Genomic DNA, 13,869 nt, shown 5'->3' on the forward strand with positions numbered 1-13,869 from the left:
AGTCCCCCGCCGCCAGCTAGTTCTGCTTCTACCAGCCCCCTGCAGCCATCCTGTGCCCTCGTAGTCACTCACTGCTGCTCCAGTCCCCCGCTGCCAGCTAGTTCTGCTTCTACCAGCCCCATGCAGCCATCCTGTGCCCTCGTAGTCACTCACTGCTGCTCCAGTCCCCCTCCACCAGCTAGTTCTGCTTCTACCAGCCCCATGCAGCCATCCTGTGCCCTCGTAGTCACTCACTGCTGCTCCAGTCCCCCGCTGCCAGCTAGTTCTGCTTCTACCAGCCCCCTGCAGCCATCCTGTGCCCTCGTAGTCACTCACTGCTGCTCCAGTCCCCCGCCACCAGCTAGTTCTGCTTCTACCAGCCCCATGCAGCCATCCTGTGCCCTCGTAGTCACTCACTGCTGCTCCAGTCCCCCACCACCAGCTAGTTCTGCTTCTACCAGCCCCATGCAGCCATCCTGTGCCCTCGCAGTCACTCACTGCTGCTCCAGTCCCCCTCCACCAGCTAGTTCTGCTTCTACCAGCCCCATGCAGCCATCCTGTGCCCTCGTAGTCACTCACTGCTGCTCCAGTCCCCCTCCACCAGCTAGTTCTGCTTCTACCAGCCCCCTGCAGCCATCCTGTGCCCTCGTAGTCACTCACTGCTGCTCCAGTCCCCCTCCACCAGCTAGTTCTGCTTCTACCAGCCCCATGCAGCCATCCTGTGCCCTCGCAGTCACTCACTGCTGCTCCAGTCCCCCTCCACCAGCTAGTTCTGCTTCTACCAGCCCCATGCAGCCATCCTGTGCCCTCGTAGTCACTCACTGCTGCTCCAGTCCCCCGCCGCCAGCTAGTTCTGCTTCTACCAGCCCCCTGCAGCCATCCTGTGCCCTCGTAGTCACTCACTGCTGCTCCAGTCCCCCGCTGCCAGCTAGTTCTGCTTCTACCAGCCCCATGCAGCCATCCTGTGCCCTCGTAGTCACTCACTGCTGCTCCAGTCCCCCTCCACCAGCTAGTTCTGCTTCTACCAGCCCCATGCAGCCATCCTGTCCCTCGTAGTCACTCACTGCTGCTCCAGTCCCCCGCTGCCAGCTAGTTCTGCTTCTACCAGCCCCCTGCAGCCATCCTGTGCCCTCGTAGTCACTCACTGCTGCTCCAGTCCCCCGCCACCAGCTAGTTCTGCTTCTACCAGCCCCATGCAGCCATCCTGTGCCCTCGTAGTCACTCACTGCTGCTCCAGTCCCCCACCACCAGCTAGTTCTGCTTCTACCAGCCCCATGCAGCCATCCTGTGCCCTCGCAGTCACTCACTGCTGCTCCAGTCCCCCTCCACCAGCTAGTTCTGCTTCTACCAGCCCCATGCAGCCATCCTGTGCCCTCGTAGTCACTCACTGCTGCTCCAGTCCCCCGCCACCAGCTAGTTCTGCTTCTACCAGCCCCATGCAGCCATCCTGTGCCCTCGTAGTCACTCACTGCTGCTCCAGTCCCCCGCCACCAGCTAGTTCTGCTTCTACCAGCCCCATGCAGCCATCCTGTGCCCTCGCAGTCACTCACTGCTGCTCCAGTCCCCCGCCACCAGCTAGTTCTGCTTCTACCAGCCCCATGCAGCCATCCTGTGCCCTCGTAGTCACTCACTGCTGCACCAGTCCCCCTCCGCCAGCTAGTTCTGCTTCTACCAGCCCCATGCAGCCATCCTGTGCCCTCGTAGTCACTCACTGCTGCTCCAGTCCCCCGCCACCAGCTAGTTCTGCTTCTACCAGCCCCATGCAGCCATCCTGTGCCCTCGCAGTCACTCACTGCTGCTCCAGTCCCCCGCCACCAGCTAGTTCTGCTTCTACCAGCCCCATGCAGCCATCCTGTGCCCTCGTAGTCACTCACTGCTGCTCCAGTCCCCCGCCACCAGCTAGTTCTGCTTCTACCAGCCCCATGCAGGCATCCTGTGCCCTCGTAGTCACTCACTGCTGCTCCAGTCCCCCTCCACCAGCTAGTTCTGCTTCTACCAGCCGCATGCAGCCATCCTGTGCCCTCGTAGTCACTCTCACTGCTGCTCCAGTCCTCTGCCACCAGCTAGTTCTGCTTCTACCAGCCCCATGCAGCCATCCTGTGCCCTCATCACTCGCTGCTGCTCCAGTCCCCCGCCACCAGCTAGTTCTGCTTCTACCAGCCCCATGCAGCCATCCTGTGCCCTCGCAGTCACTCACTGCTGCTCCAGTCCCCCTCCACCAGCTAGTTCTACTTCTACCAGCCCCATGCAGCCATCCTGTGCCCTCCTAGTCACTCACTGCTGCTCCAGTCCTCCGCCGCCAGCTAGTTCTGCTTCTACCAGCCCCATGCAGCCATCCTGTGCCCTCCTAGTCACTCACTGCTGCTCCAGTCCCCCTCCACCAGCTAGTTCTGCTTCTACCAGCCCCATGCAGCCATCCTGTGCCCTCGCAGTCACTCACTGCTGCTCCAGTCCCCTGCCACCAGCTAGTTCTGCTTCTACTAGCCCCATGCAGCCATCCTGTGCCCTCGTAGTCACTCACTGCTGCTCCAGTCCCCCGCCGCCAGCTAGTTCTGCTTCTACCAGCCCCATGCAGCCATCCTGTGCCCTCGTAGTCACTCACTGCTGCTCCAGTCCCCCACCGCCAGCTAGTTCTGCTTCTACCAGCCCCCTGCAGCCATCCTGTGCCCTCGTAGTCACTCACTGCTGCTCCAGTCCCCCGCCACCAGCTAGTTCTGCTTCTACCAGCCCCATGCAGCCATCCTGTGCCCTCATCACTCACTGCTGCTCCAGTCCCCCCGCCGCCAGCTAGTTCTGCTTCTACCAGCCCCATGCAGCCATCCTGTGCCCTCGTAGTCACTCACTGCTGCTCCAGTCCCCCCGCCGCCAGCTAGTTCTGCTTCTACCAGCCCCATGCAGCCATCCTGTGCCCTCGTAGTCACTCACTGCTGCTCCAGTCCCCCGCTGCCAGCTAGTTCTGCTTCTACCAGCCCCATGCAGCCATCCTGTGCCCTCGCAGTCACTCACTGCTGCTCCAGTCCCCCTCCACCAGCTAGTTCTGCTTCTACCAGCCCCATGCAGCCATCCTGTGCCCTCATCACTCGCTGCTGCTCCAGTCCCCCGCCACCAGCTAGTTCTGCTTCTACCAGCCCCATGCAGCCATCCTGTGCCCTCGCAGTCACTCACTGCTGCTCCAGTCCCCCTCCACCAGCTAGTTCTGCTTCTACCAGCCCCATGCAGCCATCCTGTGCCCTCACAGTCACTCACTGCTGCTCCAGTCCCCCTCCACCAGCTAGTTCTGCTTCTACCAGCCCCATGCAGCCATCCTGTGCCCTCGCAGTCACTCACTGCTGCTCCAGTCCCCCTCCACCAGCTAGTTCTGCTTCTACCAGCCCCATGCAGCCATCCTGTGCCCTCGTAGTCACTCACTGCTGCTTCAGTCCCCCGCTGGCAGCTAGTTCTGCTTCTACCAGCCCCATGCAGCCATCCTGTGCCCTCGTAGTCACTCACTGCTGCTCCAGTCCCCCACCGCCAGCTAGTTCTGCTTCTACCAGCCCCCTGCAGCCATCCTGTGCCCTCGTAGTCACTCACTGCTGCTCCAGTCCCCCACCACCAGCTAGTTCTGCTTCTACCAGCCCCATGCAGCCATCCTGTGCCCTCGTAGTCACTCACTGCTGCTCCAATCCCTCGCCTCCAGCTAGTTCTGCTTCTACCAGCCCCATGCTGCCATCCTGTGCCCTCGTAGTCACTCGCTGCTGCTCCAGTCCCCCGCCACCAGCTAGTTCTGCTTCTACCAGCCTCATGCAGCCATCCTGTGCCCTCGTAGTCACTCACTGCAGCTCCAGTCCCCTGCCTCCAGCTAGTTCTGCTTCTACCAGCCCCCTGCAGCCATCCTGTGCCCTCGTAGTCACTCACTGCTGCTCCAGTCCCCCGCCTCCAGCTAGTTCTGCTTCTACCAGCCCCATGCAGCCACCCTGTGCCCTCGTAGTAACTCACTGCTGCTCCAGTCCCCCGCCGCCAGCTAGTTCTGCTTCTACCAGCCCCATGCAGCCATCCTGTGCCCTCATCACTCGCTGCTGCTCCAGTCCCCCGCCACCAGCTAGTTCTGCTTCTACCAGCCTCATGCAGCCATCCTGTGCCCTCGTAGTCACTCACTGCAGCTCCAGTCCCCTGCCTCCAGTTAGTTCTGCTTCTACCAGCCTCATGCAGCCATCCTGTGCCCTCGTAGTCACTCACTGCAGCTCCAGTCCCCTGCCTCCAGCTAGTTCTGCATCTACCAGCCCCATGCAGCCATCCTGTGCCCTCGCAGTCACTCACTGCTGCTCCAGTCCCCCACCACCAGCTAGTTCTGCCTCTACCAGCCCCATGCAGCCATCCTGTGCCCTCGTAGTCACTCACTGCTGCTCCATCCCCCGCCACCAGCTAGTTCTGCTTCTACCAGCCCCATGCAGCCATCCTGTGCCCTCATCACTCGCTGCTGCTCCAGTCCCCCGCCACCAGCTAGTTCTGCTTCTACCAGCCTCATGCAGCCATCCTGTGCCCTCGTAGTCACTCACTGCAGCTCCAGTCCCCTGCCTCCAGCTAGTTCTGCATCTACCAGCCTCATGCAGCCATCCTGTGCCCTCGTAGTCACTCACTGCTGCTCCAGTCCATCACCGCCAGCTAGTTCTGCTTCTACCAGCCCCATGCAGCCATCCTGTGCCCTCGTAGTCACTCACTGCTGCTCCAGTCCCCCTCCACCAGCTAGTTCTGCTTCTACCAGCCCCATGCAGCCATCCTGTGCCCTCGTAGTCACTCACTGCTGCTCCAGTCCCCCGCCACCAGCTAGTTCTGCTTCTACCAGCCCCATGCAGCCATCCTGTGCCCTCGTAGTCACTCACTGCTGCTCCAGTCCCTCTCCACCAGCTAGTTCTGCTTCTACCAGCCGCATGCAGCCATCCTGTGCCCTCGTAGTCACTCACTGCTGCTTCAGTCCCCCGCCGCCAGCTAGTTCTGCTTCTACCAGCCCCATGCAGCCATCCTGTGCCCTCGTAGTCACTCACTGCTGCTCCAGTCCATCACCGCCAGCTAGTTCTGCTTCTACCAGCCCCATGCAGCCATCCTGTGCCCTCGTAGTCACTCACTGCTGCTCCAGTCCCCTGCCACCAGCTAGTTCTGCTTCTACCAGCCCCATGCAGCCATCCTGTGCCCTCGTAGTCACTCACTGCTGCTCCAGTCCCCCTCCACCAGCTAGTTCTGCTTCTACCAGCCCCATGCAGCCATCCTGTGCCCTCGTAGTCACTCACTGCTGCTCCAGTCCCCCGCCTCCAGCTAGTTCTGCTTCTACCAGCCCCCTGCAGCAGTCCTGTGCCCTCGTAGTCACTCACTGCTGCTCCAGTCCCCCGCCACCAGCTAGTTCTGCTTCTACCAGCCCCATGCAGCCATCCTGTGCCCTCGTAGTCACTCACTACTGCTCCAGTCCCCCTCCACCAGCTAGTTCTGCTTCTACCAGCCCCCTGCAGCCGTCCTGTGCCCTCGTAGTCACTCACTGCTGCTCCAGTTCCCCGCCACCAGCTAGTTCTGCTTCTACCAGCCCCATGCAGCCATCCTGTGCCCTCGCAGTCACTCACTGCTGCTCAAGTCCCCCTACACCAGCTAGTTCTGCCTCTACCAGCCCCATGCAGCCATCCTGTGCCCTCGCAGTCACTCAAGGCTCCTCCAGTCCCCCTCCGCCAGCTAGTTCTGCTTCTACCAGCCCCCTGCAGCCATCCTGTGCCCTCGTAGTCACTCATGGCTCTTCCGGACCCCCGCTGCCAGCTAGTTCTGCTTCTACCAGCCCCATGCAGCCATCCTGTGCCCTCGTAGCCACTCACTGCTGCTCCAGTCCCCCGCCGCCAGCTAGTTCTGCTTCTACCAGCCCCCTGCAGCCATCCTGTGCCCTCGTAGCCACTCACTGCTGCTCCAGTCCCCCGCCGCCAGCTAGTTCAGCTTCTACCAGCCCCCTGCAGCCATCCTGTGCCCTCGTAGTCACTCATGGCTCTTCCGGACCCCCGCTGCCAGCTATTTTCGTTTTTGCCGACTGGGAGTCGGCCGGCCGCCATGTATACCTTTTTACGCATCCCCGCTGGTGCAGGAAGCTATCGTGGACATTAACAACTACATTTTTACGTGTTATATGTGCCATGCGTAAATTTGTACGCATTTTACCCGTAATGCGTAAAAATGTATTTGTTAATGTCCACGATAGCTTCCTGCACCAGCGGGGATGCGTAAAAAGGTACACATGGCGGCCGGCCGACTCCCAGTCGGCAAAAACGAAAATAGCTGGCAGCGGGGGTCCGGAAGAGCCATGAGTGACTACGAGGGCACAGGATGGCTGCATGGGGCTGGTAGAAGCAGAACTAGCTGGCGGAAGGGGACTGGAGCAGCAGTGAGGGGCTGCGAGGGCACAGGATGGCTGCAGGGGGCTGGTAGAAGCAGAACTAGCTGGCAGCGGGGGACCAGTGGATTAGTGAGGGGCTGCGAGGGCACAGGACTACTGCAGGGGGCTGGTAGAAGCAGAACTAGCTGGCAGCAGGGGACCAGAGGATTAGTGAGTGGCTGCGAGGGCACAGGATGGCTGCATGGGGGCTGGTAGAAGCAGAACTAGCTGGCAGCGGGGGAGCAGAGGATTAGTGAGTGGCTGCGAGGGCACAGGACCGCTGCAGGGGGCTGGTAGAAGCAGAACTAGCTGGCAGCGGGGGACCAGAGGATTAGTGAGTGACTGCGAGGGCACAGGACTGCTGCATGGGGCTGGTAGAAGCAGAACTAGCTGGCAGCGGGGGACCAGAGGATAAGTGAGTGGCTGCGAGGGCACAGGACTACTGCAGGAGGCTGGTAGAAGCAGAACTAGCTGGCAGCGGGGGACCAGTGGATTAGTGAGTGACTGCGAGGGCACAGGACTACTGCAGGGGGCTGGTAGAAGCAGAACTAGCTGGCAGCGGGGGACCAGAGGATAAGTGAGTGGCTGCGAGGGCACAGGATGGCTGCATGGGGGCTGGTAGAAGCAGAACTAGCTGGCAGCGGGGGAGCAGAGGATTAGTGAGTGGCTGCGAGGGCACAGGACCGCTGCAGGGGGCTGGTAGAAGCAGAACTAGCTGGCAGCGGGGGACCAGAGGATTAGTGAGTGGCTGCGAGGGCACAGGACTGCTGCATTGGGCTGGTAGAAGCAGAACTAGCTGGCAGCGGGGGACCAGAGGATAAGTGAGTGGCTGCGAGGGCACAGGACTACTGCAGGGGGCTGGTAGAAGCAGAACTAGCTGGCAGCGGGGGACCAGAGGATTAGTGAGTGACTACGAGGGCACAGGACAGCTGCATGGGGCTGGTAGAAGCAGAACCAGCTGGTGGCGGAGGAATGGAGCAGCAGTGAGTGACTACGAGGGCACAGGATGGCTGCAGGGGGCTGGTAGAAGCAGAACTAGCTGGCAGCGGGGGACCAGAGGATAAGTGAGTGGCTGCGAGGGCACAGGACTGCTGCAGGGGCTGGTAGAAGCAGAACTAGCTGGCAGCGGGGGAGCAGAGGATTAGTGAGTGGCTGCGAGGGCACAGGACTACTGCAGGGGGCTGGTAGAAGCAGAACTAGCTGGCAGCGGGGGACCAGAGGATAAGTGAGTGGCTGCGAGGGCACAGGACTGCTGCAGGGGGCTGATAGAAGCAGAACTAGCTGGCAGCGGGGGGGGGGGGGGGCAGAGGATTAGTGAGTGGCTGCGAGGGCACAGGACTGCTGCAGGGGGCTGGTAGAAGCAGAACTAGCTGGCAGCGAGGGACCAGGGGATTAGTGAGTGGCTGCGAGGGCACAGGACTGCTGCAGGGGGCTGATAAAAGCAGAACTAGCTGGCAGCGGGGGACCAGAGGATAAGTGAGTGGCTGCGAGGGCACAGGACTACTGCAGGGGGCTGGTAGAAGCAGAACTAGCTGGCAGCGGGGGACCAGAGGATTAGTGAGTGACTACGAGGGCACAGGACAGCTGCATGGGGCTGGTAGAAGCAGAACCAGCTGGTGGCGGAGGAATGGAGCAGCAGTGAGTGACTACGAGGGCACAGGATGGCTGCAGGGGGCTGGTAGAAGCAGAACTAGCTGGCAGCGGGGGGGGGGGAGGGGGGGCAGAGGATTAGTGAGTGGCTGCGAGGGCACAGGACTGCTGCAGGGGGCTGGTAGAAGCAGAACTAGCTGGCAGCGAGGGACCAGAGGATTAGTGAGTGGCTGCGAGGGCACAGGACTGCTGCAGGGGGCTGGTAGAAGCAGAACTAGCTGGCAGCGGGGGAGCAGAGGATTCGTGAGTGGCTGCGAGGGCACAGGACTGCTCCAGGGGGCTGGTAGAAGCAGAACTAGCTGGCAGCGGGGGACCAGAGGATTAGTGAGTGGCTGCGAGGGCACATGACTGCTGCAGGGGGCTGGTAGAAGCAGAACTAGCTGGCAGCAGGGGACCAGAGGATTAGTGAGTGGCTGCGAGGGCACAGGACTGCTGCAGGGGGCTGGTAGAAGCAGAACTAGCTGGCAGCGGGGGAGCAGAGGATTCGTGAGTGGCTGCGAGGGCACAGGACTGCTGCAGGGGGCTGGTAGAAGCAGAACTAGCTGGCAGCGGGGGACCAGAGGATTAGTGAGTGGCTGCGAGGGCACATGACTTCTGCAGGGGGCTGGTAGAAGCAGAACTAGCTGGCAGCGGGGGACCAGAGGATTAGTGAGTGGCTGCGAGGGCACAGGACTGCTGCAGGGGGCTGGTAGAAGCAGAACTAGCTGGCAGCGGGGACCAGAGGATTAGTGAGTGACTGCGAGGGCACAGGACTGCTGCAGGGGGCTGGTAGAAGCAGAACTAGCTGGTGGAGGGGAACTGGAGCAGCAGTGAGTGACTACGAGGGCACAGGATGGCTGCATGGGGCTGGTAGAAGCAGAACTAGCTGGAGGAGGGGGACTGGAGCAGCAGTGAGTGACTACGAGGGCACAGGATGGCTGCATGGGGCTGGTAGAAGCAGAACTAGCTGGCGGCGGGGGACTGGAGCAGCAGTGCCAGTGAGTGACTACGAGGGCACAGGATGGCTGCATGGGGCTGGTAGAAGCAGAACTAGCTGGTGGCGGGGGACTGGAGCAGCAGTGAGTGACTGCGAGGGCACAGGATGGCTGCATGGGGCTGGTAGAAGCAGAACTAGCTGGCGGCGGGGGACTGGAGCAGCAGTGAGTGACTACGAGGGCACAGGATGGCTGCATGGGGCTGGTAGAAGCAGAACTAGCTGGCGGCGGAGGACTGGAGCAGCAGTGAGTGACTAGGAGGGCACAGGATGGCTGCATGGGGCTGGTAGAAGTAGAACTAGCTGGCGGAGGGGGACTGGAGGAGCCATGAGTGACTGCTAGGGCACAGGAAGGCTGCAGGGGGCTGGTAGATGCCCCAGGTAAACAAGTGTCAGCGCCAAGGCAGAAGGCGACCGCAGCCGAGAAGGACAATGTCCAAAAGTCCACACAAGCAATGAATATATAAGCAAGGCTTACCAGATTCCAACAACCCACATTATAAGGTTGTAAACGAGTTTGATAGATGGTCCGCAGAACTTTCAAATGCTGTCGTTTCACCAGCGATGTTGCACACTACAGATTCCTCCGGAATATATTAGATATCTTGAGGTCGCAGAGACTCGCCAAAGAGGAGTCCAGTAGGATAGTGACATGAAAGAGATGTACGGCACATCTAAGTGTAAACCGTCTTTATTACATAACAAGTAAAACAATTTAAAAACAAGGATAAAGGAAAACTCACATACGGGGCCCGTGCACTGGGAACCCCGAAAAAGTAGCGCGCATAAAATGGTCAATAGAAGACATCAAATAAAATGGTGCCGCCTGTCGCCTGCCTGACCGGTTTCGCAATCTTGCGTCATCAGGGGAGAAAAAAGTTTTTTTTGAGTTAAGCTTCCCTTTAAAGACTTTTTCACTGTGCCCGCGTTGCCATGTCCTCGCTCCTACTGATGTCACCAGGAGTGTATAGCACAAGCCCAGTACAGTCTGTACCTGCACAGTACTCTCCTGGTGCCATCAGCGGGAGCGAGGACACGGCAACGCAGGCGCAGTGGTTTTCAGACTTTAAAGTCAGAAATTCCAGAAGTGAACCGGAGGCGGGGCTGGAGCATCGGTGAGTGGCTGCGCGGGCACAGAATGTCTGCAGGGGGGAGGCGGGGCCGGAGCATCAGGGAGTGGCTGTGCAGGCACAGGATGTCTGCCGGAGGACCATTAGAAGCCCCGGGTAAGTTCAACTCATTTTCCCCCGACCCCCCCTTACAGTATTCCTTTAAACATATGGCCAGATTTAGTATTGGTTTGTACCTGTCTTGAGAGTGACATCACTACTGTGGGAGAAGAAGGGGGCCATCAGATAAAAGGGGCGGGACCAGAGGATTACTGATGTTCCCTCCCCCCAGGGATCTCTTTCCAGCTCTGTGTACCCCGCACTGTGGTACCCCCAGTCTAGCTGCTGCATTCTCTATTATGGGTGAGAAGGCAGATGATGTCACTCTTGTGTGCACAGAACAAGCATGCCTATTCTGAGAATGACTAGACAATCAGCTTCTGCTTTAATCCCACCCCCTCCGTGTTTCCTCAGCTGGTCATGTGACTGCACAGAGCCCCAGGATAAGGGGAATGTTTAGGGACTCTGTGCCCGGAGCACGTGGTCAGATTTCCTCCAGGAGGAGGGGTGGTATTTAGACGCTGCACCCCTCTGGATGGGGGTAGCTCTGTTCTCTGGGTCTGTAATGTGCTGTTTGAGGGTCTATGACCGTCAGAGTAACTGCTTTTCCTCTGTTTCAGACCACGTCCGGCGCCTCTGAGGATGGGCGGAAAGGTGAGACGCTATCTGTGGCTGCTGTGTGACAGGATGTGTGCAATATCTGTGTGTGGCCAGCAGGGGGAGACACTGTGGCTGCTGTGTGGCAGGATGTGTGTAATATCTGTGTGTGGCCAGCAGGGGGAGACATTGTGGCTGCTGTGTGTGGCCAGCAGGGGGAGCTGCTATCTGTGGCTGCTGTGTGTGGCCTGCAGGGGGAGCTGCTCTCTGTGGCTGCTTTGTGGCAGGATGTGTGGAATATCTGTGTGTGGCCAGCAGGGGGAGCCGCTCAGAATTTGTGACCGCCTCTTGTACACATGCTCGCTCGACCGGTGCTGCCTGAAACAAACGGGTCGGCCGAGGATCGGTTATAAAATAGATAAGTGTCCTATGGAGGGTGTAAGACGGCGATTATCGCCCTGCAGAGCGATCTGTCCTGGCAAATCGGTTTGGGTGATAATTTGTGTTAGTTGTTCATAATTGACGATCACAATCGTGCAGCGAATTTCGCAATTCCGGGTCTTCATTTTCACCGTTTGTTATTCGCCACCCATCGGGGATCGCGCGTGTGTACAAAGCGTTATGCTGGGTACACACGATGAGAATTTCTGGCAGATTTACTGTCAGATCGATTATTTCCAGACATGTCCGATCTGATTTCTGATCGATTTTCCATTCATTTCTGTGGAAAATGATCGTAAATCAGATCGGACATGTTGGAAATAATCGATCCGACAGTAAATCTGCCAGAAAATCTCATTGTGTGTACCCGGCATAACGCTTTGTACACACGCGCAATCCCCGATGGGTGTCGATGAACAAACGACATCAGAGCACTAGTAAAAGGCCATGGCTGCCACGCCCCACAATGCATGCACAGCTGTGACCCGCGCACGCCCCGACCACTCCCCCGAAGCCGAGCACGCCAGGCACAACACGCCAACACAGGAGGACGCAGGGACGGGGGTTATATCGTATAGGATACTGACACGCCTCATGTCTTGCAGAGTCTTCCGGAATGAAGCTGCGGGTGAAACGCGATGCCACGGGGGCGCTGGGCACTCTGGAGCGGGGCAAGGCGCTGGGAAAGCGCGCCAGGTTATTGCTACGCCAGCGGGCGCAGAAGGCGGAGCGCAGCCACTCCTGTCCGGACTGTGGGAAGAACTTCCTGAACAAGCGGACGCTGCGCACTCACCAGCGCGTGCACACGGTCGAGCGCTCCTACATCTGCAACGTGTGCGGCAAGAGCTTCCGGAGACACACCTCTCTGCTCATCCACGAGCGGATCCACACCGGGGAGCGGCCGTACCAGTGCGCCCAGTGCGGCAAGAGCTTCATCCAGCGCCAGCATCTCACCACCCACCTGAAGACCCACACCGGAGAGAGACCCTTCCAGTGCGCCCAGTGCGGCAAAGGCTTCCGCTGGAGGTCCGAGCTGCTGAAACACCAGAAGGTGCATGAGGAGGACCAGGTAACCCGCACCGCAGTCCCCCCTCTCATGGATGGGTGTGTCTGTACAGAGCTCACTCCAGCTAGCAGAGACCTCTTGTTACTGCAGCCAGCGATCACCCATCTGTCAAACCTACAAAATAAATCCCAAAATTTACCGGGAAACTGAAAAATGGTTGACTGTCTCAAAAGCAGCGGTGAGCTTATTGGGCCTTAACCCCTTCCCTGCCAAGCATGTACTTAGTACGGCAATTTTGGCCCGTGGGAAGCAGCGGGGAGAGGGGACGACATCATCCTCCCTCCACATGGGGTATTAGGGTTCACATTACCACTAGTGCTAGAGGCACTTTAGTTATTCCCACAGTTCTCTCCGTCTGCTTTACAATCATCCTTCACTTCTCAGACAAGTCACAAATACTTCACCCGAGATTAAAACCCTGGTCTCCGGTGCCAGAGGCAGAGCCCTTCACCATTACAGATGTGCTGTAATATAGCTGTAATATAACTAGCAGTCAGAGATATGTATACACCACTCCCGACTGACTGCTTGTCTCCTGTGTCAGAGGCAGAGCCCTTAACCATGACAGATGTGCTGTAATATAGCTGTAATATAACTAGCAGTCAGAGATATGTATACACCACTCCTGACTGACTGCTTGTCTCCTGTGTCAGAGGCAGAGCCCTTAACCATGACAGATGTGCTGTAATATAGCTGTAATATAACTAGCAGTCAGAGATATGTATACACCACTCCTGACTGACTGCTTGTAACTGGAGGCGTTGGGATGTTTTTTCAGCACAGAGGCAGAGCTGCGTGAGGAAATAAACTGCTCCGAGTATTTGTGGTAATGTGTGCCCTAACATACAGCATTTTAAAAAAAACTTGCATTAATCGATAGTTGTCCTTTAACCTCCTTAGCGGTAACCCCGTGTGTGACACGGGGTAAGCCGCCGGAGGGTGCCGCTCAGGGCCTGCTGGCCCGATTTACATAATTTTTTTTTTCAAACACGCAGCTAGCACTTTTCTAGCTGCATGTATGGTCTGATCGCCGCCGCCGATGCGCCACTACCCGCCGCGGATACAGGGCCTCCCCCCCGCATACCCCTTGCGCAGCCTGGCCGATCGCCGCCAGGCTGCGCTATGGGGTGGATCGGGACTCCCTGTGACGTCACGACGTCCATGACGTCGATGATGTCACTCCGTTCCATGGCGACGGGGGAAGCCCTCAAGGAAATCCCGTTCAGAATGGGATTTCCTTATGGGCAAGCGGCGTCGGCGGCGATCGGAGCATACGGGGGATGCCGCAGGGAGGGGGGAAGCATGTAGCTAGCGCTAGGATAGCTACATGCTAAAAAAAAAGTGAAAAAAACCCTCCCACGGCCACGCAACCGCGGGAATTAAACCTCCAGGGGGGTTAAAGGACAACTGACGTGAGAAGAATACAGAGGCTGTCATATTTGTTTACTTTTAAACAATAACAGTTGCCTGGCTGTCCTGCTGATCTATTTGGCTGAAACAGCTTCTGAATCACACCAGAAACAAGCATGCAGCTAAACTTGTCATATCTGACAATAATGTCAGAAACACCAGATCTGCTGCATGCTTGTTCAGGGGCTATGGCTAAAAGTATTAG

The 13,869-nt window shown here is 58.4% G+C and overlaps 1 protein-coding gene across 2 annotated transcripts in view; it reads left to right on the forward strand.

The window, feature by feature from the left end:
• Positions 1 to 13,869, forward strand: part of LOC137545348 (zinc finger protein 585A-like) — a 60,222-nt gene that overhangs the window by 26,817 nt on the left and 19,536 nt on the right. For both annotated transcript variants that reach the window (XM_068266475.1, XM_068266476.1), the window contains exons 7-8: positions 10,771 to 10,804; positions 11,794 to 12,257. In XM_068266475.1, the coding sequence (XP_068122576.1) occupies positions 10,771 to 10,804; positions 11,794 to 12,257 (498 nt within the window). The remainder of the gene's footprint in view (positions 1 to 10,770; positions 10,805 to 11,793; positions 12,258 to 13,869) is intronic.

Source organism: Hyperolius riggenbachi, chromosome 2 (genome assembly GCF_040937935.1).
Source record: "Hyperolius riggenbachi isolate aHypRig1 chromosome 2, aHypRig1.pri, whole genome shotgun sequence".
NCBI lineage: Eukaryota > Metazoa > Chordata > Amphibia > Anura > Hyperoliidae > Hyperolius > Hyperolius riggenbachi.